The sequence below is a fragment of the Pungitius pungitius genome, chromosome 2 (assembly GCF_949316345.1).
Source record: "Pungitius pungitius chromosome 2, fPunPun2.1, whole genome shotgun sequence".
In the NCBI taxonomy this organism is placed as follows: domain Eukaryota; kingdom Metazoa; phylum Chordata; class Actinopteri; order Perciformes; family Gasterosteidae; genus Pungitius; species Pungitius pungitius.
In genome coordinates, this window is record NC_084901.1 from 20,011,883 (window position 1) to 20,035,236 (window position 23,354).

General features: G+C 40.7%; 1 protein-coding gene across 9 annotated transcripts in view; it reads right to left on the bottom strand.

Annotated features, from left to right (window-relative positions):
• The window catches only part of diaph2 (diaphanous-related formin 2), a 297,267-nt gene that overhangs the window by 89,785 nt on the left and 184,128 nt on the right, over positions 1-23,354 (bottom strand). For all 9 annotated transcript variants that reach the window (XM_037460863.2, XM_037460868.2, XM_062560592.1 and 6 more), the window contains 3 exons: positions 23,076-23,177; positions 20,448-20,687; positions 16,620-16,749 (listed from right to left, as the gene is read on the bottom strand). In XM_037460863.2, the coding sequence (XP_037316760.2) occupies positions 16,620-16,749; positions 20,448-20,687; positions 23,076-23,177 (472 nt within the window). The remainder of the gene's footprint in view (positions 1-16,619; positions 16,750-20,447; positions 20,688-23,075; positions 23,178-23,354) is intronic.

Below are 23,354 nucleotides of genomic sequence, written 5' to 3' on the forward strand. Positions count from 1 at the left end.
TGGAGCACATAACATATTTTGGTTATTAGATTTTTACCATCTGCAGATGTGTGTAGGCGCATGACTCATGAGATGATTGTGAGGGCGGGTGACTCAAGGACTCTGTTTGTGTCTTTCCTCCTTTGGTTTTAAACCAATGAGACCCCCCCCCCCCACTTCCTCTACACAGACACACACACATACCACCACCACCCATCATCACATATTCTATTACTCAGCATTCGTCATGGACGCATACGGGTGAGGATTTTCCTTTTTGTCTGTGGTTTTTACTTAAGTATTAAGTAACTGTAGGGGCCTACATCCGTTTTTTTTTCAGATGCTGATTTGACACTTGTATTTTAAAATGTATTTTAATATTTTACTTGGGTCTCTACTACTATGTATCAATATCTACTGTACCTCCTATCTGAACAGGAAAATAAAGCAGCGGGAAACAAAATCAGGATATAAGGGGTCGAATGTCAGACTATCCCAGCATATTTAATATATCCTAAAATATAATTTCTTTAATTTCACAGGTTTTTAGCAAATTGTCTGCTTGTTCCAGCTTCATAATGCATGGACACCTATAAGAGGCATTGATCTTCTTATCCAAATAAAATTAAAAAAAACTATACTACAAATTTAACCATTGGAATGCCAATATTTAACAACAAAATATATGCCAAGCTAAGAGCAGGCAAAAACACACCCTTTGTTGTTTCAATAAAGGTTTCGGCAGGCTCACGTATGTAGGAGCGTTAGAACCCCTGTCTATTCTGCTGATGGAGTATCACTCCAGCCTACCCATTCTTCCACTGCTTCAACAATGAGGAACGCTGGCCTTTAATCACTGCGTTTTTGATCCATCCTTCCATCAATCCATCCATCCACACAGACAGAAATCCTTTAAAGTTTTCCAAGCATTGTTTGGCAATCATGCCAATTTCTGTCATCCCCCATTCCTGATTATTGATGAGATTTCAAAGGAAAAAAATATGTTTACCGGAGGAGAAAAGATACCCGGGTTCTTTAAAGATGGCTTTAGGCTGAGCGGACACTGAAGAGGCATTTGACCGATGTTAGGTCACTTCCTCTCGGCGTATTGGTTTTATGTCGTAGCGCAGATGATTGGTTATAGTTTTTCCCTAACAACAGAATGACATGTGACGGGAAGGTAACTAAATACACTAAATAGGCTTACTGAGTAGAAGATGTAGAACTACGTACAAGGTATTTGCCACCGACAGTAATTGAATATAAGTATACAAATATCTTCTTTTTCAATACCAGCAACTTATGCCACTCACTCATTACCGAGTGTTTGCACGTTTCTACCACACTGAGTGGTGATGGTGATGCCCATATGGTGCATTAATGGGCTTCTTTTGACAGTGGATGTGTGCATTTGTAACACGTGCCACCAGACAATCTGTTTGAACTGTCTTAACTCACTTCATAAAAATCCATAATGAAAATCTACAGTCACTACAGACATGCAGAGACATCGATCAACACAAATCAGACTGTTGCCCCGTGATGAGAATTAAATTGATCATGCACTGCTGTTTGATTGGTGTCAAAGCCAAGGAAAGAGTTTTTCTGCCATTCTTTTTTTGTAACTCGTCTTTAACATGATTCTAAAAGTTATTATTTTGTTTACTGTTTCAACTATTTACAACAGTTTCCAAAAATGAAAGGCCCTGCGTTACCCGTTCCTTTTTCTCCTCGCGACCTGCATGTAAACTGGAGTGTCCCGTGTCCCGCTGATTAAGTAGATTCATATCCCTTTACATGGTGCAAAAAGGTCAGATCAATTCTGCCACCAACCGCATCTGTCTTCATTTAGCAGCCGCTGTACGGAGGCTTCACACGACATAACGTCTCATAAAAAAAACGTGCGTTTGAATAAGTGTACACCCATGAAGTATTTAAGCGGCGTTGTGCTCGGTACTCATTTGCCCCGGAGTGTCGGCGTGTGTTTTTTTGTCTTCCATCCGCGTGAGACCAGGAGACAGGACGCGCACGGCTGCAGAGAAATAAACACAGCCCCTTTCCACCTCAGGCAATCCTTAAACTCATCAGCAGTGTAATGAGACTTTCGAGCTTATAGATGAGTTAACTAGCTCATTTTCTTGTTTTTACACACCCCCCCCCCCCACACACACACACACACACACACATCCCCACACACAGACCTCCTCTGCCCCCTGAATACAGAGCAGCTGAACACAGCGTAGGGAGCAGTAGAGGACCATGATGTATATAGGATGACCGAGACTCATAAAAACATATATGTGAAAACAGAGACATTTCTTCAAGTATTACTCAATGTATATAAAAGAAATCACACTGAAAAGCACACAGCCACGCACACACACACACATCAAACCAAACAAATATGTATATAAAAGAGCATACTTTAGGGCAATGGCTCATCTTTGTCTTTAAAAAAGTTTTCTTGTGCGTGCCAAGGCATTGGGAAAAAAAAAAAAAACTTTTCATTCGTTCCAGGGAAGCAACTCGGAGTATCAAAACAACATCAAAACCATTTGAGTGTAGTGCTTCTGGGATGCTTTGGTGCCTGAAGCCAGCGAGGGATCGTGTTACTGATGCTGCACTATGGCCACCACTGCTAGGCCGCTTGTGTGTCCCCGCAGGGAGGTGGGGGGGGATCGTCACACGGACACCTCACTTTGAAAGTCCGACGTGTGTCCCTATCTCAGAAGCTAAGCCGGCGCAGGCCCTGTTAGGATTTGGACGGCAGACCGCTTGGAAACACTTAAAACCACCGAAGCCCTTCGCTGCAATCAGTGTGTGCGTTGGTGCTGAGTTAATGAGAGGCAAATTGGTAGGTAGTTCATTAAGCAAATTGTTAGGTAGTTCATTAATCATTTAGGTAGAATAGAGCAGACAAATTACAACCGACAAGTTGAAAGAGCTTGAGAGGTCGCATGGCAATCTGCAACTTGAACAGAAGGGGTTGGTTGTGACAAACGAACAAGGCGCCAATATGAAATAAAACATTTTGCCAGGAAGTGCCAGTCCCAAAGAGCCGTCAGAGTTCTCTCCACCCTGCACTACAGCAGAAGTTCAAGACATCAAGAGGGATATTGTATCTCACCAACGTTCTTGGGTCGATGTGTGTGCTTCCAACCGTGCTGTTTATGAGCTCTCTCACGACCATCAGGTCACTTTAAAGATAACATTATCCTCTCAGTAAAGTGAATGCTGCCAAATGGGTGCCCCGGCTCACGCAAATGGCACAATGGCCTTAATTCTGATCAAAATGAAAAACCCTTCTAGTCTTAGGTTTTATTTTTTATTTTTATGTTTTCATTTCTTTCTATTATCTAATTTTTTTTAAGATAAAGAAGAAAAATAAGGCAAAAGAGACAAAACTTCAGCAAGGTGGTCAGAGAGAAGGCTTTTGCCGGTTATTAAGACTATTTCAGGTGCTAAGTGCCACAGGGATGAAAAAAAGTACTACAACTGCAAAAGACACACAGTAATCAGGGTGTTTGTGCTGTTATCTTGTTGCCCAAGGCAGCTTCAATGTGTGCTCCCATTTAGCCATTACTTAGGGGTTCTCTTTTAGCTTGCAGCCATTCAGCCCATTATAATAACTAACAGCTTTAGGCATTGCTGAAAGTATTTGCCCCGAATGAACAATATTACCCTTCGGATATAGGTCACCAAGAAAAGGAAAATTGATGTACCGGTAATATGCTTGAGAGACAGATCCAGGTCCGTTATTTCGGACTACATTAATACAAAAGAAACTTTTTGTGGATGGTATCAACCATCCACAAAAATATATTTAGTACATACATCCAGCTAAAAGGCTTTCTGAGGGGAATAATCTTTCCATGCAATGTTGTCAAAAGAGCTCCTGGTTAAGATACATGGTAAAAACAATCTTATTTCATGTTGCTTGCCATTGGTTCCCCAATTATTTAAACGTAGGCGTATGTCTGTGTGCAACTCTTTATCACTTCACACAAAAAGAGTGGCTTACTTGTTTCCCATATTGGAAACAGCCACACGCTTGGTCCTTGTACGCCAATCATTTAGATTTTAGAGTGTCTATTGAGAACAGTAAGTGCAAACCAGGCACCGTACCATCAGCTCTAAAAAGGCTGTGTTGTCGTAGTTTAAAACAGACCTTAACATACAGTTGGACATTGATCAAAAAAAAAAATGAACATGTTGTTGCCATGAAAACAGTGAAAAAAAACCATTTACCATTACAAAATAAAGAGGCCCCCATCATCTGACTAAAGCTAGATAGGGCAATTTTAACATAATCTGACATAATAGAGAAGTGTTTATTGATAATTGGCCAAAAAAACATCCAGATGAGGCGGATACTGAGAGTAAAGTGAAGTGAAGAAATTGCTGTGTAATAATTTAATGGTTTAGGCGTTTCATATTGAAAAAATATGGACAGAACATTAAAGTGTTGACTGGTGTTTTGCCTTGAGGTCTCTCTTTTCTTCCAGCATTGGCGAACAGCAGATGGTCCGCATGTGATGGTAAAGTGGGGCAACAGGAAACCTGGCAGGCGCCCAGTGGCCGGACGGCATAGTGTGGTTCATGTCCGTCCAGTATCAAATCCATACAGCCCAAGTCAGACTTTCCCCTGATACCACTTGCAAATGGTGACTCCAAGATGTGAACCCTCTCCGCAATACATTTCAGAAAGAACACAGGTGGGGTCTAGCATTGCTTAACCATTTCCCATTATACCAAGAAATGAGGGAGTGTGTCAGTACAATGGGCCACGGTTAAAATCCCCAAAAACCTTCTTGAGATCTATGCTGCATGCTTGATTTTTTTCTGCACTTGATTAAGTCGGCTTGGAAATACAGCCCAAGGGTGGAAGGAATGGGTTACCATCATCTTCTCCAAAGAGGAAAGCTTTTAATGTGGCAATAAAATTACTGGAGTCATTGTCATTCCCCGCTAATGGCCCTTCTGATTAGCTACGAGCCTATTGCCCACCTTCTGTGGGAACAGTTGGGCACTATTTAGCCGGTCATCACCAAAAAAAAAAAAAGACTGGTGAAACCCGAAATGGCACACCGCGCCGAGGATGTAGTTGTGCTTCAACATAGTTATTGGTAGGACGAGCGTTCTTGGAACAGAAATTCCTAAGCTTTAGCCACAATCACGGTTCACACAAGCTCCGACGGACCCCGTTGTTGGAGCGTATTGAAGATCGAGGCAGATCAAAAAACTGCACGCGCATCCTCCGCCAAGGTTTTATACCCAAAGAGGAAAACTATCTTTATTGGTGCAGGGAGAAGACTTGGCTGAGGACACTCAGTCGCAATAAAACTATTTTGCTGCTGTGTCCTCAGTATAATCCGATGACTAAGACGTGTCTACTCCGTGTAATAAGATTGTGCAACCAACGGACGGTCAATACATATCAAAGTAAACTGCTCACAAAGTAGACCAACAACGGTATGCTCTGCACGGCCTTTAGTCATAAAAAAGTGATCAATACATCACATCTGGCTAGTGGAATATCTGTATTTTGGTGACGTGTATGAGTTGATTTGTTGTATGCTGGGAGTAAACTAACGATGTGCTTCTGTCTGAAATGCACAAAATACCCAAGTAGAGTAAAAAAGAATGCTTTTTTTTTACTGCTGATCGTGCATGTTTCAATAAAATAATGGATTATTATTTCTGTCAAACTAAGCTCTGCTGGGCTCACATCATTCCCATTTAAAAGGGAACGCCTACATCTTCCCTTGACCCGGACTTCACAACTGCAAGCGAGACACGGTCGGCATAATGAGTAAGAGTAGTGGCCCACAATAAAAACAAATGCAAACCAATTCAGAGGCAATACAGTCAAATGGTTGCCTCTTGAATATGAACAATAACGGTACGAAGGCAAAGCAGGACAAAAAGCCACAGAATCGAGGCATATGCCTCTCCAGGTAAAACAAAGTATACGGCGCAGGCTGTAGACAATAATGGGCTGACATGAAACATAATCCCCTCTGTCTGTGATTTTATTGGCAGCTGCTCCTAAGAATGGTGGCTCTCATATTATGACTTAACACATCAAAATCGCAGCACAGCACACACAGAAAAGGCCACCTGATGATAAACACAGCAGACAGCGTCAGAGGCTTTATCTTGTGGCTGCCTGCAGCTCGACACAGGTTCAATTTGGCCCGCAACAATCGATTCTGTCCCTCCTTACCTTTGCTTCAGTCGGTGGAATAAGAGCAGACCTTTCTGCAAGGCGAAGGTCTCAGCTGTTGTTTTTCCTGTTACTTTGCTTTGACATGCCACTAAGGCCCAATCACATCTGAGTTCTGCTTCCAAATGAAACTGGCGTGCGTATTTTCCTCTGCAAAAAGATGATAATAATAATAATAATAACAATAATGACATAACTGCTCTGCAACGAGTCATTTGAGTAGTAAACAGGATTTGCTAACATTTAAATAAATAGTACATCCTTAACAACTGTTTAGTATTCACCATGAAGTTATGAATCTGTTTGCAAGCCGACTGGGGCGAGTGAGAACAAAATTAATGTTGGTTAACTCCTTTTAAAGTTGTTTTGCTTATTTAAAATATATGCCATGTGATCTTCATAAAGAGGGGATTCCACTTGGTTTATTGATGTTGTAATGTTACTTTACTCAAAGTCAATTTGTATCAAGACTTATTTAAATGATTTAATCATTCTACATTCCAAATAGTGCTGCCATATGACATAATATATGATACAACCTTGTGTGAAATGGAACTATTTGTTGATTTATTTTTATTTTCCGGTTGCAATAATACAAATGTTTTTGTATTATTTTATTTTACAATACAAGTGTGTGAACAAGCCAAGTCGTATTGTTGGTAATGGTGTCCTAAAAAGTGACACCATGCCTGAGTCTCTCTATTTCAAGAGTGTATAATCATTTTTTAAGTTGAAAGGGTTGAGCATGATATCAGATTCATTGCACAAGAGGGGGAAAAAAACACTCACTTTTGCCAGTGAGAAATATAGAACACTCCTTTCATGACAATTATTAATACCCTGTCCCATTTATTTGCAATATCAAGCCTCGCTGAAACGAAGGTTGTCCCTCTGATCAGTATTCTGGCGACCTGGCTTCAAATTGTCAATTTCACATGCAAATGCGGTGCAACTGATTTAAATAATATTTGAATATGGATCACACAGTGTGACTCCATATCACAGAGCTGGGGGAAAAAAATGACGGTGGAGAATGCAAATCATCTACATGTAAGAGAAAGGTCATAGTCAGGGCCTGTTAGATTTATTTTTGAAATAAATGGCTGGCTGCTAAATGAAACTCATTCCATATTGCCTGAGGACAAAATTGGAGAAGATCCTGATGATTTACATCATAAAGAAAAACAAACGAAATATTGTTTGTTCTACACAAAGGATGCCTTTTCCGATTTGATGAGTGTGGCTGCAGCATATGCAGCAAAAGGTACCTGGGTTCATCCCGCAGTGTAAGGCACCAGATGACACAAAAACACGTTTTAACACTTTAGTTACTGTCAATATTTCACTCAGTCACATCGGCTCATCCTTCAGAACATACTCACGTTTACTTTGATTAGTTTGGAAATAACGTGTGCGTTATTCCCCGCGACAGGGGGGTTGCATGTCGAGAACGAATACCAGAAGATATTCCATCACAAATACAGATAACCGTGGTCTCGGAGGACCCTGAAACTAACAGAGTGCCATATGAAAGTTGCACAACAGGCGGCGGATGCCTATGCTTTGCTGTGTCTTTGCTACTTGTCACAGGTGATGGTGGAGTCTTCACACATAGTGGAATGCATTAACTGAAAAGGGCCGAGGGGAGGAGGAGGCTCCCCTGGGCCTAGTGAAGCTGCGAAGAGCAGCCCTGCAACGCTTGCTCCGGGCCACGCTTTTAAATCAAATATATTGATGACAGCCCAAGATAAAAACGACCCAATTTAGCATTCAAAATCAATTCTCAACACCACCCCAGCCACCCCGTGTTCTTATGACTGCATTTGGGCCACGGACATGTTCTCTGGAACGGGGGTCAATAGAGGCAGAACGTGTGGGAAGGAGAGCAGAGGAAACCGAGGCACTTTATCGCAATGGCCCCCAAGTTGGTAAATGCTATGTTGTCCTTCCTCGGTGTGCCTGGTACGATTTCTCTATGGCATGAACGAAGAAGCGGAACATAACTAGGATTGGCAAAATAGATTGTATTTCGGATTTAAAAAAGGTCTAATCTGTTGTTTTTTTATAAAATATACAACTGTGACGAGGGCCTGCGAATGTCTGGAATATATTTGTCTATTTATATCTGACAGGAATCACAGGAAAACATTTTTTGTTTTGTTTTAAAATAGCAAAGATGTCTGCTTCTGTTGCCCGCTGTTAAATACAATAAGAGGATAACAAATGTACAGCAACACAACACACCATGCATAATCTTTGAGAGACACTTGAAGCACAATTCTCAAATACACTCAAAAGCCCCAATTTGTTTAACACATTTCCAAAAAAGCCTTTGAAGTCGTAGTGGACTTCTTAGTTACTAAGTTCTGAATGACCAAAGCTTAGCAAGCTGCAATACCACTGTTGCTATGGGAGACGGGAATTAGGACATTTGCATTCTGGAGTTAATGATTTTCCTGTTTTCCTGAACAAAAGCGCCACTCCAAAGAAACAAATGTTTCTAGTGGTGGTATGTGGGAAAGGATTTGGAAGAACACTCAAGTGTCAATCCTAAAATGGTTATTAAACAAAAGTGGGATACCTATTTGGCGAGCGTAGCCTTTTTAATATAGATCTCACCACTGAGCCGTCCCACAAGCACCCGACATAAATCCTGAACAGGGGGGACATATTGTAATGTAGATTACGCTCTTTCAGTCAGTCAATATTATAAATCCCAGCAATTGCTGTTGTAATACCTCAAAGGGAACTTATCTGGTATCACCTCATAGGAAACTCAATTTCCTGCTAACATGTACAACAATCCCCTTTATTGTCTGGCTTATCAGAGTCACCTGACTGACGTGCTATCACGGGGTTCTGCATGAGCAACTCTAAAGTTTGCCGTGTTACATCGTGTTACAAGATGTTATCGGTACACGCAGCATGCCTTCATGTATATGTGCTAAGTGAATGCAGATGTCAATTATTGTGAAAGTAAGTGCTCAGCCAATCATTGGGGATCTAAAGTGGTGAGGAGCGGAGTAACTTAGTTGAGAAATATTCTAAATGTAAATCTAAATGAACTATGCTTGTGTTAAAAATAAATTTAAAAATACATATAGGTGGAAATACTTCTCAACAACACATCATTAACATTTTGGAGGGGAAAAATAGACATGAGTTTTTTTTATTTGAGGACCAGGTGGCAGGTGATTACCAAAAAACAACTTTTTTTCCCACAACAAAGCAACTTTATTTAGCGCTCGTACTAACTTTGCTCAACGGGCTGGTAATGCTCCTGGAGTGCTTTGGGAAGCTTTTGTAAACACATTTTGAAGTGTTTGAGTCCAAGCTGAGTAAAAGTAATGCTACAGGGGATGGTTGTTTAGATACTGTAGATTCTATGGTAGGGTATTTTAATAAATTCAACATTCAAAAAGACGTGTGGGTTTTTACTTGTAACAAAGCCATGTTTCGCAGATGAGAATGGAGGTAAGTGTCATTAAAATGATAACCCCCACATGGAAACACCTAATTTTACTTCCATCACTGTTTAGGACTTCCCCTGGGAACCATGTGGTCTCCGAGACATTCCTCAGGTGAGCAAATAAACAAACTGTGGATAGATATGATCACATCACAATGTGTCACAGGACCAGCCCTTAGTGATGACTTCACAAGTTAACAATCCAGCTCCTCGATGTGCCGCTGCAGCACTCGGTTTCATGCCTGTAACTGCAAACACGCTCACTAGCGCCCCCTTTGGGATTTTCTTGGTCCGGGTATTAAATTCAATCCCTCTATGTCGTTAAACAGGACTTGACATTTGGCCGTATTTGATATGAACTGTTGAGGCAGGCTTTGTTGATCAGCCACTGCCAAATTCTGAAAATAATACAAATTGTTTGAATCTACAAGGAGGGGATTGGTTCTCGTTATGAGTTTACATCTGAAATGGAGCTGTGTTGTCCCCCCAGACGTCATTGAATACTCCCAGCATCGGAAATGGTCAACTGTGACAAGCGGAATTTCTAGGCTGGCAAACAGCATTATTCTCCCCCCTGGTCCAATTGTCACCTCTCATTGATATCTGCTGTCACGGAGTGGAGCCTGATGCTAAGCAGGGCTGCCGGGCCTCCCTGCATGTGTCTATCTCTGTCTGCATTCATACCGGCTAGCCAAAACGGTGATGACCAGGGAGAAATCACAGGTGGGGAGAAAGAGAAATGGAAAAAAAAAAAAAAGAGAGAGAGAGAGTAGTTGGTTTTGTCTCACAATGAACCACTCGTCGACCATGAAGTGAGTAATAAAAATAAAAAAAAGAAAAGGAAAACTCTCTAGAGCTCATCACTCATCCGGAGCTGGTGGAGCTAGACGGGTCTGTATCCTCGTCCTAATATTCTTCATGACAGACCGTCCGTTTAAACGGCTGGCCTAGCTGATCCTGCTCCATCACTTTCAGGATCCATGGATGAGGATACCCAAGACAACAAGTGCGTCAATTGTTTCCATTTCCAAGAGTATTACTGAAAATACTCCAATGTGTAAATATGCATGTGCAGCAGTGCATAATATGTCATATATAATATGTCCAGTAAAATCAACTGTAGTTCTGGATCTCGGGGCTCCACCGATGTGTATTACTGGATACTGAACCTTAAATAACACAAGTAGCCTTTGCCAAATCCCTTTGATGTATAAATCACCGAGTTGTTAAACACAAAAAGGTTCCTAGGAGAATGCTTGTTGCTTTGACTCAGACATACACAGAATGATAGGAAAGGTGCAGACCTAAAGTGATACAAGCAGGTAAACAAGCCCACAATCACTACAAACAGCCCTTCATACGTTCATGCCGTTACAACATGGACACCACCAAAGTGCATGTATGTAGACTATGTAGGTGGAATCTAAAACAATTAGAAACAGTAATCATATGTCGTATCTTGTGGTTTGGTTTCTCCGGGACTGTGGGAGTCGTCTCAGATTCGAGATGTAGCTCTCCTTGCTTTTGAACCCTCTTAATCTCAGTGAGTGGTGGATTGAGGCACCAGCGAGCTGCATCCATCTTCAGGATGCTCTACAGATTTTCAAAGGCGTCTAAATCCAGGCTTTGTTTGGGTCTCTCAAGTGGACACAGAAACAAAACCACTTTCCTGTTGTCTTGGATTTGCAATTTGGGCATTTGTACCACTGTTTTTCTGTAGATAAGTGTGTGTTTTCTTGTTCATAATTTCGATAGTAAAGACCAGTCTGTTGACTGCTGCCTCCATAGCAATGAACACGATGACTACAAAACAATGAAGACTACTTAAAAAAAAAAAATCTGAAATTAGAAAAACATCTTTACTTGTACCTACATGCCATTTCCCACTTTCTAAATTGCAATACACTTGAAAGGGCTCCCATTTGTGAGCTTCATACCACACCTTATTAACTCCCACAATTAAAATGGCAAATGGAATTCGTACTGAGAATATTAATATGCACAATCTAATTGTCATTCAACCACTTCAAAGGGAGAATGAAAGGGTTTGAATACAGATCTCAGAAGAGAAACATCACTCGGTTGAGAGCTTCTAATGTTGGTGTTATTGGTAGTTATTGTTCATTCGTCAAATCCCTGCTTATCTTAGCAGACAAAAATGCTGATTCGAGGAGCCAAACCAGATTGCCAAAGCATTACATTAATTAAAAATAGAAGGTCAGATATCACAATAGGAGAATAAGCCTTTTACTGTGCACTGGTGACACTAGTTGGGGTCAGAGGTCACAGACGACACTGCGATGGAACTCCTCAGACATCACTTGTCAGGTTAACCTCGAGAGAAAAAGAGCTTGCAATGGATTCAGCCACATTGGTCGTGCTACATTAAGAATGCAGCATATTTAAATATATGTAGATTACATCGTCATTACATTCAAGATTTATGCCAGGATGTTCACTTGTGTTTCAATAATTCCCCGTCCCCAAAATACTTCAGCTGTTTAAGACAACACAAAATAAACACAGAATACATCAAACATTTTATTTTAAATTTTAAAACTTGCAGAGGGAAGGAGCAAAGTAACCGGTCAAAATACATTATTAATAATTCAATCCCAATGTGAAATTTATGCCCGAAGAATGTTAATATAATGTGCTTCATTGAAGATTGTGGTCAACATTTAGCAGGAAATTGGGAGAAATTGCACCATAAGGTACATGAGAAAAAAAGTCTTCTCAAGAAAGAAATCAAGAAAGTTGCAGATAATAATTTGGGTCGGGCAGCAGCACTTGGAATTTTGAGCCTCAAACAAACATTCAGGATCTTTGGGATTGGTCATTGATTTGAAGATGAGTTCCAACATGGTTTATATCTCAAATACTGACCATTCTAAATATAATTGATCGTTATGCTATGAAATGGTGCATAACAGTGACTTTTCGATCCTCTGCAGTCTGATGAAATAAAAATGAGCACAACCTCGAGTGCACTTTGAACGTGTGAGGTTGCTTTTTTGAAAACATTCTGACAGGATCTTGAAAAATGTAATAGAGAAACAACAAACGCTTCAATGGCGGAAATAAACTTCATGCAATGTGATTGATGAAACGTTCCTGTTAGTAAGCACCTTAACGGTGACCTTTGACCGTCGAAATCAGTTCATCTTTGAGTACAAGCTGTTGTTTGTGCCAAATTTGAGGAAATGCCCTCAGGATATTGGTGAGGTATAGTGTTCGCAAAAATTGAGCATGACTATGAAAGGAGCAGCTACCAACACACAACAAACACAAATGGATAGATATATTATCTTAAAATAGTGTGCTTAAGATAGCCGCAGGCTTTTTGGTAACAAAACCCAGCTGCTGGCTTTCAACATGGTCCCAAAACAACAATAAACTTTTCTCTTTTCTCATCATCTCCTCTTCAATCATTTTTTTTTTAATTGTCAGTCAACACGTCTGCAGAGAAATAAAAGATGGAGCGACTGTTTCTGTGCAACAAATTAACCTCGAAGGTGACTTTGTGTCTCAGGCAAATATCTTCCAAGTAAAAATAGAACATCTGCCTACGTAGCGGTAGTACTTAAATGTTTGGCTTGGCTGTATCCATTCCTCCTCAAGCCTCTGCAGCTTTAGGCAGACACCCTCCCCGGACTTTCAGAAGGGAATATCTTGTCAACCGCATGATTCCCTGCAACTCCATTGAAAGCAAAAGACAAACGATCCCCACTGTGTTCCACCCCATCCAGAAAGGCATTTTGTCTACGTAATAGAAAGCCAAGCACTGCAATGAGCTTGAATGGGGAATGGGCACTGCTTTATTATGCTGCAGAGCCTTGAAATGAACGTGGATAATAGATATATTCACAGGGGTATTAATATCCTCAGAGTTCATCTTTATTTTTTCTCTCCCCTCATTCTCCATTTCTCTCTCTCAGGCTCCAAAGTATTTTGCCCTTGGCTAAGCCATATACTAAATAGATTTATGAGAACATTTGTGTCATATTTCCTCTTTTCCAGGATTGTCAAGACAGATTGTCAGTGCATCACTGATTGAGTGGAATCACCACACAGACTTAGTTCTCGTTGTCAGGCCCCACATATTCATCTCATGGGAGGCTTTAACAAGGCAAATTGGCCAAAGACACTTCTCTTAAGGCTTTGCCGCTGCCATCAAGATGAGGTCAGGGGTATGAAGATAGTGTAGTGTATGACGGCCAAATGGTTATAGTCTCAATATCCAATAGTAAATCCATGAATATTGCATACATATATATACTTCATATATTGTATATATAATATGGATTATAGAAAAAGGAATGTAATTAAAAACTGGGATATTTACTTAACTCTTCATATATACACTATCTTCTGTATCTATGTAATGTCTTTGTCATTTAACTCAGATAATGTAGCGGTTTAAAACGTACGACACTAAGCTTTAAAGGTGTAGTGTACTAAAAATGTACAATATTTACCTCTATGAGATGTAGTGGGGTAGTGTTTGTTGGGCGAATACTGAGATCTAGCATTCGTTTCCAGGCTTGTATATGTGGTCAAGCCAAAAAGATGAGGATGGTAACCAATTAAATGCAATGGCTGGGTCCGCAGACTTTGTGAAGAAAAAAAAAAATACTAAGGCCAGCAGGTTCACGTTTTGGCACCAAAAGAGCAGTGATTGAAGTCATGATCATTTTTTATGATTAATTATACAATTTGTTCATTAATTCATTCATTTTAATATTAACGGGTTGGCCGTATAATACATTTCTAAAATGATTGTGGGAAAATATGTATAACCTTTTGAATGTCGGTGAAATTCAAATTTTGTCCAGACAAAAACAATTGAGGACCTAATCCAATTTCTCACAGAAAACTTTACACAATGTAAGTGGAGGTCTGAAGCAGCCAATCAAGGTAGGGGAAATGATGAGTTCCTTAGGAAATCACCAAGGCCTGATTGCACTCCTCAATGAATACAATAATTTGACAAGCTTCAACCAATGGTCATCTGATTACATTTGAATTCCTCTCATGACGAGAAATAACTCGCAGGTAACATGGTGCACTCACGTTTGCTCCAAAAAGATTTACTTCCCAGGTATGCAAAACAAAAAGTTATTTTCTTCTCACCAAAGAAAACAACAAAAGGTCTACTTTTACATGTGATACAATGCAAATGTATTATGTTGGTATCGTGCAGACGTTGATTACAGTGTATAACCATTTTAATAGGAAACATTGCAGGAAAACTGTCCAATCAGAGAGTAAAAAACAAAGTAAAAGGGGGTTAAGGAAAGAGGTAAAATGTTAAAGAGATCTTCCAAAAAGAGGCGAGAAGGCTACCATGTAAGCTGTCACACCTTCAGGGAAACCAGCTAGAATTTAACATTCAAAAAGTGCTTTAAAATTAAAAATGCTTCACTCCAAAGCCACTGCCTGAGAGCAGAGTGGCTGACTAGAGCTGGCGGCGTGAGGATGAGGAGCCTGTTCCTTTGTTCGTCATCGCTAACCTTATGTTATATTGGCATGCAAGAAAACACATTATTATTGTAATAAACTTAAAAAAACAAACCTCGTTATTGATAATTGGCACAGCTCCATACTTGGCTTCGAGAAGACTTTGAATAAAGACGTTGTGAAAAGCAGCCGGGCCGTCCAGTCATTTCATGCAGGCTGAATGAAATGACTGGACGGGCTTATTACAGACCTGAATCAACCACATATACAAGACCTTCTATTTTCTTTCATCAGCATTTCATGTATTCATTGCTTTCAGGATACAAAGGACCATATAAATAGATATAACAAGGTTGAGAAGCTTTGATTAATTGTCTTTCACCAGTTTACCTGATGGGGGACCAAAAGTTTGCAAAGGATCTGAAGATAGTGATAAATTATTAAATGATGCTCTTGTGTTTCTACAGGGAGTAAAAGCTTTTCAAAAGAAATGGAGTCGGTCAGCACATGGCCTCTGGTCATTGGGTTCCTTTGTGCCTCAAAGTAAATCTGATGAAATAGATTTTTAGAGGCTCCTCGATGGAGATGTAAGCTTTTCTCATTTAACCAGCTTAAACATGAAAAGGACACTTTAAAACACAGCTAACTAAAACAAAAAAACAGATTTATTACAAATGTATCTTAATCTTCTTTATAATTAGAGATCCGGCCTTTTCAATCATACTATCCATTCTTCTAATTGACGTTTTAGTGTGGTAAACCCTTTGATATTTCACAATGTAAACAAGAGGTCATGTTCACTGCTGTGGTATCCTTCTAAAAAGGCTGTTTAATTGTATGTGATGCTCAATGAAAGAAGAGCAATCGAGTGTGCTGAGAGTAAACTTTTTTTTTTAAGTCCCTGCTCCTCGAATAGTTCCAAAGTCCTCATTAAATTAACCGGCATCTTTCTAAATAAATCTTTTCCATGAAATAACAGATTTATATAATTTACATGTTGTGAATATAGACATCTAAATATATACGGTGCATGAGACTGTTCATCCCAGTTACACAATGGCTGGCAGCCTGAGTCAAGTGCATAATTAGTTGAATTAGATTAAATAACCAATTAAGAGGCTAACAAAGTAAATAAGCCTTTAGGGATTCCACCAAATTCTTGGGAATAGATTTAAAGTGGAATTAGTTTTATTGACAGGCTGAATGACAGCGTGGTCACACAAACAACTCTATTTCAGTCACAAAGAGAGAGTGCTAATTGTTGTCAAGTGGGTAAAAAGATGAGTAAAGGACAAAAATATGTTGATGAGAAGCTAAATGAAATTAAAAATGTGGAGAATGCATGTATTGCTATATTTTAGTCTCATTGTAAACAGTAAAGTGCTTGTACACGGTCGATCCATTACCACGTCATGTTGGTGCTTACATATCGGATGTGTGTTTTTTTTATAAGCAAGCTATCTCAATACATAGATGGAGACGCACCTTTGCTGGCACTGTCCACGTGCTCCAGTTCATCTGGAAACCTCAGAATCTCTTGGTGACTCTCCTCACACTTCTCAGCGAGGAAATGCAGAAGTGTCGTATTCTGAGTGATGGATTTAGTGTCTCGTAGCTAAAAATAGAAGAAAAAAAGAAGCATATAATTAAAAAAAAAAAGAAAATAATTCTTCAATACTCATTTATTTGTTAAATGTTGTATACAGCCTGGTGATTAAGCTGCATACATAAAAGAAAGAACCGACAAGAACCATCTACAAAGAATATTTATGCTCTTGTGGGAATCACATGACCAGAAACATAACATTTTCATCTCTAAACCAAATTGGATACTGAATAGAGACACAGTAGATGAGGTCTCAGTAAAATAAAAATGCTTTAGGAAACACAACATAGGCTGACGTCCGATTGCAGACGGCTAATAAAAATAAACGCACACAATCATACACTGTACAGTGCATACACACAAAATAAAACAGAGTGGCAGGAAAGTGTCTGTCTGTGTGTGTGTGTGTGTGTGCGTGTGTGTGTGCGCGGATGTGTTCATACGCAAAAGCTGGGAGTCTCCACATCAAACTTGTTTCATATTTGTTCCCCACCGTGATCGCCACGCTGTTCGAAGGGCATGCTGGGTAAACTAATTATCACAACCCACCTCTGTGTGCACCTACTGATGATATCTTCACAGTAAACAACCTGCATTTGGTGATGCCCACATGCGCCTACCAATCCACACGCACACACCAATACATAACTACGCGCTCATATAGAACATGCATGTACCTGCGTTCACTTGAAACACTTGACTGATCAGATCAGTTACGAGGGGACTGGTTTGGACGGCGGGGGCAGAGAGTTCGCTCCTGTATGAAACCCTAGTTGTTTTCACACAATTTAACTTGAGGGTCGTAAGTGAATTCGGATGAGTGGCGTCGTGAGAACCGCGGCGCCGGCGGCCGTGGAGACTCCGTGCACAGGTTGTAGAGCGCTGGTCTATGTCAAACTCAAGGGGTAGATGGTAATCCTAGTCCATCCCCTGTCCTGGCTATTTGAACTTGTGCTGATAGTCAAATGTGAAAAAAGGCGTTTAGCTGTCAGAGCTGCTAAGCTTTGCAACGCGGCGCTTGAAGAGCGCATGTTTCTTATCCCATTAGATTTTAATGGTTGAGCAGGATGGAGTGTAAATACATGCCTACTCCTTCAAAACAAAAACCCTCATTTGAAAAAGATGGGAAATGCTTCTTCATTATGTTTTGCCGAAAGCAAATTCTGAACAGCGATATCATTCAATCTTTCATAACATGAGTTGCCCTTGAGGAAGCATTATTTCCAATCCCTCATTAGTTAGCACAATGCATTCCAATATATTCAGCATTTAGATAGGCAAGGTATATTAGAAGAAAACTCACTTCCACTCGGATATCCAGATTGAATATAAATAAATAACAGAATAATTAACTCATAAGGAATGGCAGTGGGAATATAGAGCACTAACACAAAGAGAAGAATCATTGCCCTTTGATTGCTCAATTTAACTGCTGCAGATGGAGTAGCAGTTTAAGGGGAACACAGGCCTGCTATATATTAATATATCATGCTGCATTAGTACATGACAAGAACAATATAGTATGAACTGGAAACATCAAAGCATACCAAGCCACTGCTGAGAGAGAACTCAACAGACATATATGTGATATGTGGTCACGTGTTGTGTGACACTCTGAGAGCAGGAGACAAGGTCACACAGATGTTGAGCAGATGACTAAAGGGTGACCCCCTTCTGCTGCACAAAACCCATTGCCGTGTGGTCTTAATAATGACGCATGGTAAAAGTGTTTTTGCGATACGGTTAGCTGTGAAATACAAAAAAGCGTTTCCATCATGACATTTGCTCACAGGCTTTTCACACAAAGCCACAGTGACATGAAATCCACATTTCACCGCTGGGCCAGAGCTGATGCTCAGCTTGAGGACCAACTGCGACCAGCTTTGCTCCCGGGGGGATTCGGGTGTCCTTGACGGGATGTGGGGGCTGTAGTGGAGGGCTGAAGCTGCAACGTGGAGGTGGGTCAGTTTATGCCCCCCCCCTCCCTTGCTGTTCATTCTCATCATCAACCTCCTCCTCACTGATGAGCCCATTAGGTACCCTAGACCTGCCACCCTGGGGGCCATTTACTTGATTGACTAAAGTGAAAAAGCAGACTTTTTTTTTTCTTCTTGTCCATCCATAATAGCTCAATCAGCCTCCCGAAGCATTACCAGGCTCTACACTGACACTCCATACTGATTCAGTCAGCTTTCAGCAATGCCACAGGCCAACCGGAGTCACCGGACCAAAGCCCCTTCGCACATGCGAGACTTCTGGGTCCATGGCGTGTGTGAGGTGTGGCTTGACATTCTCAATTAGCTCTACCATTTGAATATTGTCATCAATTACTTAGGACGTTGAACACTGTTGCCTGTGCCCCAAAACGCAAAACTGCTATAACTACTTACTAGTACTGAAAATACTTTTATAATCACAATCACTTTAAGCAGCACGGAGAAAAGGATGGAGCATCAGAGCCCTTACAAAAGAGATGGTGCACTTGAGAGGGCGGATAATCCAGGCTGAACTACTCAGAGTTTATATCTGGTGTGTCAAGTTGATCTCTGAGAAGTTGCAACACTAAACGAATGGAGCAACTTGGTCTTGATTTTTTTTCCATGGTTTTTTTTAAGCGTTGTGCATGATGAGAGATAAGGGGAAAAAAATCCTTGAGGCATCTTCAACTAGTTTTAAGTCAAATCGGTGTGTATTTATTAAAATGTCAATCAAGTATATAATTAAATCATTCCTCGTACAACTTCCTAATTTTATAGCCACCTTCCTCTTGCTTGGCTTGCGTATATATTTTGAAAATCCGGACTTTGTGACGTGAACAGCCCTGGCCAATCAAAATGCCAATTAAGGTTCTTACATCAACTGGTAAATAAATTGTGCTACCAATTTAAATTTAAATTTTTCTCTCATGCAATAATTGGCTACATTTCATTTTGTCTGGAGGGAAAGACAAGCTTTCATATGTTAGGGTGGATATCCTAGAAGAAGCTCACAGCAGACACAGTTGAATTGGTCTTTAATATTTACTGCGTCCGAATTTATTCTGCTCACTCATTTCCATAATCCATTTAGCTCATCAACCCCTTTTTCCACAAAGGCAAAACCCGCCTCAAGCATGAGTAAAAAACACATTTTTTCGCAATTGAGGAAGTTTTATCTACGTTTTCTTGTTTCAACACAATATTTCAAAATGCACCGATATTTCAATTGCAACGAGGCTGCTCCCAGCCAAGTGTGAGTTAAAGAGAGAGAGAGAGAGAGAGAGAGAGAGAGAGAGAGAGTCGCCAAACAGTCTGCTACAGGAGCAAGGTTGTGCTTAGTATAGCTGTGTTTGCATGGGTGCCAGTCATCTCTCTAACACTTTGCATGCTGTGTCAGTGCACACGGCTGTTGCCTTTCTCAGTTTCAAGTTCCTCTGCTCCTCTCTCCACGCCTCAGCAGGTTTTGCATATTTGCTGTATTCAAATGATTTCATTTGATGGGTATTGGAGGTTTTAGAAGATTGAGACTCTGTTAAGGACTTTGACAGTAAATGAGCATATCTCTATTATCTGAGAGCAACATTTGCTTATTTAGTGGAAACTACACATATGTATATGTTAATGGCGGCTAAGGTTTCATCCTCCAGTGTTTCCCTGAGCACTTCAGTGGTAAACCGCCCTCACAACGTGGCGTTCATCCGGGTTGTGCGGCGTGTTGGTGTGTGTTACCTTGCACAGGAAGCTGATGTTGAAACCAAACGTCTGGGCATTCCTCGAGCCTGCGTTCATGTAATTGCCGACCAGCAACACCAGCTCCAGGAGTTTGCACAAGCTTTCGCTCTTCTTCACCTCCTCGCAGGCAAATGTCACGTTCATGATGTCTGGCCGGATGTTATTCACCTGCTCCTCAAATGTCAGTTTGAACAGAATGCCGTTGAGACGTGGTCGCAGGAGTTTTACTGAGCTCATCTGAGGGCATGAATGAAAAAGAAATAATTAAACAAAGTATTAGTACCTTATCATTTTTCTGCACTAACTTTAGGAAGCGCTCCGGGAAACAGCATAGTGAGAGCAGTCTAACATGGCTACGAGCTATTGTTGTATTCATTTTGAAGCTAAACACCCGTGTTCTCTGCAGGGCATGAAGGTGCATGCTGACTTATTTAGAACACCCACTGAAAAGAAAGTATTGCAGAGAACATGGGCAATGTGCAATGAGATACTTAATATAATACGTCAGCCTATTTGTGTCATGCACCCCTTAAAAACATATGCATTACGTTCGGAGCGACGCAATGTGACACTACAAGGTGTGGCTCATTTTACAGGAAAAGAGATTTTCTAGTGTGACTTATATAATCATGTGTCACGCATTTTATTTCTCTCTATCTGAGACATTGTAGAACGCGGGGTCCTGCAATAACTTTACATAACATGAGAGAGCAGAAATCCAATAAAGTCACGCAACCTTTCCATCACTGTCACATTCAATCTCCAGTGTAGTTAGGGTACAACTAGTTTTAATGGACGGGACATCAAGTACCCTCCTAGGCGAATAGGATTAACCTTTTTTCTTGCATGCTTTCTTACTTTCATAAGGACAAAGGACCATCCAATCAAAAAGATTCCTCAAAAATAGTTAAGAAAAATACAGAAGACAGAAAAAGGGGAGGGACTTGAAACAAATGGTGGATTAGTGTAAGACATGTGGCAAGGGGTCTTCAAACTGACGCATGATCCAGTGCTTAAAGGCAACCCTTTGATCCAACACATAATGTTTCATTGCTGCTCTCAAATATACACGTGTATGGGCAAATGGCCCCGCCCACCTCACTTTGTTGCATAAAGCACGCGCACACCGACACACACAAACCAACACCAATTCACTCCCCCTTACTTGAATGGGTGTGTATACAATAAAGATACATCACAATGAAAGCGGGGACGTTGGGGACAGATCTGGGAGATAAAAGCTTGAACACAGCTTATTTCCCGGGGGAACTAAATATCTCTGCATTGAGGAGCTACTTCATCAGCAGAGAGTTCTGTGGTCACACAACTGGTGAGGACACCGGGGATGCTGCCGCGCCTGCTTCATCTCCAAAAGACATTCAACAGCTAAATATAGCAAGGGAGCTGGAGGACAACCCGAGGGTCTCATTGAACATGTCATTTGTAAATCCACACATCGCACCTCCGTGATCTTGCAGTAAAGTCAACTTCAAACATACCACTTGTTTAAAGTGCCGGTTATTCACTTGGTAAAAGGATGGAAAGAACAGTTCATTTGAAAGTAATTAAGTAACTAAGTGGAAAGGTCTCGATGATGTGCCGCCCTTCGTCTGCTACTGATTCACATTACACACTGAGTCGTGTGTAGACTTCCAGGTAGGACACAGGTGGGTGAGACGAAGTTATAGGTCATAATGTGGAAGTATAGGTGAGACACGCAGGATGGAGCCTGACCGCAATAACATTTTTCCTTTTTCATTCATCATTAACTTGAAAAAATGGATTGTATCAATGATAAGATCAAACCGCAGATAGAGCCAAACATTTTCACATGTTTATTCCAGATGTAGTTATGTTCTAATAAATCAAATGTGTCAGGGGAATACTTAGCTATTTGGATAATAAGAAAAAAAAAGCTACACTCTGCCATTAAAATGTTACTCAGGGCATTATTCATCCTATTGATGCGATGGATAAAACTTTGGCCGATCAATGTAAATGAATCCGAGGAGTCTGAAACATAGCCAAGCGGGCTGACTACGGGGGCATGCTTTTCAAAGGACTTGATTCATAGCCTTAGGGTATGGTTTTATCAGGAGGAAACACTGACAGCTGACGTCCAAAAAAAAAAAAAAAAGAAAGTAATTCCCGGGGTTCTTGGGGAATGCATTTGATTGCTAATCAAAAGCATTTTAAATGTTCTTAGCAAGAGTCAACAGGGCTTTTGTTAAAAAAAATTGTGTGTACACATATATATTAATATATCACTGTTTTGAAATATTCCCTTTGTATTGTTAGATGTTTTAATTTAAAATCACTGCAACTCACGGGAAGGTGTCCGTCTAAATGAATTATTAATTCCTTGGTCACTTGTTAAGCTGCTGTCAGAACCCCAGCGGTTCCCCTCAAAAAACAGTGTATGAAACAACGGAGGAGAAAGACAAAGGCAGACAACGGTGTTTAGTGTTTGTTTGTGAGTCTGCACCAGTTACGGGGAGAATTTCTCAACAGTGCATTCTTGCAAGTATTTGACTGCAGCGGACTGGGAGCATGATTGTGTATGCTATGCATTCTCTGGGGGTGGGGGGGGGGGGGATCCAGTAGTCTTCAGGAAATTATACTCACCACAATGCCAAACTGCTCCGACTCCACTAGCTCTTCATATTCACCCTTTAGTTCCGCAAGCGCATTCAGCTCTTTCTGCTCCGGCAGGTTCTTTATCAGGTTCTACAAATACACACAATACACACAAACACAGACAGACACAAACACGCGGAGAGTTACTGTTAATGCAAATCTTATTGTCTGTCCACGCCGGGGCGGAAATAACCCCGCAGAGAAGGTTTGACAGGGTACCTTACACAGTAGCAGGAGAGAGTCCAACCAAGCAGAGCTGATGCGTGT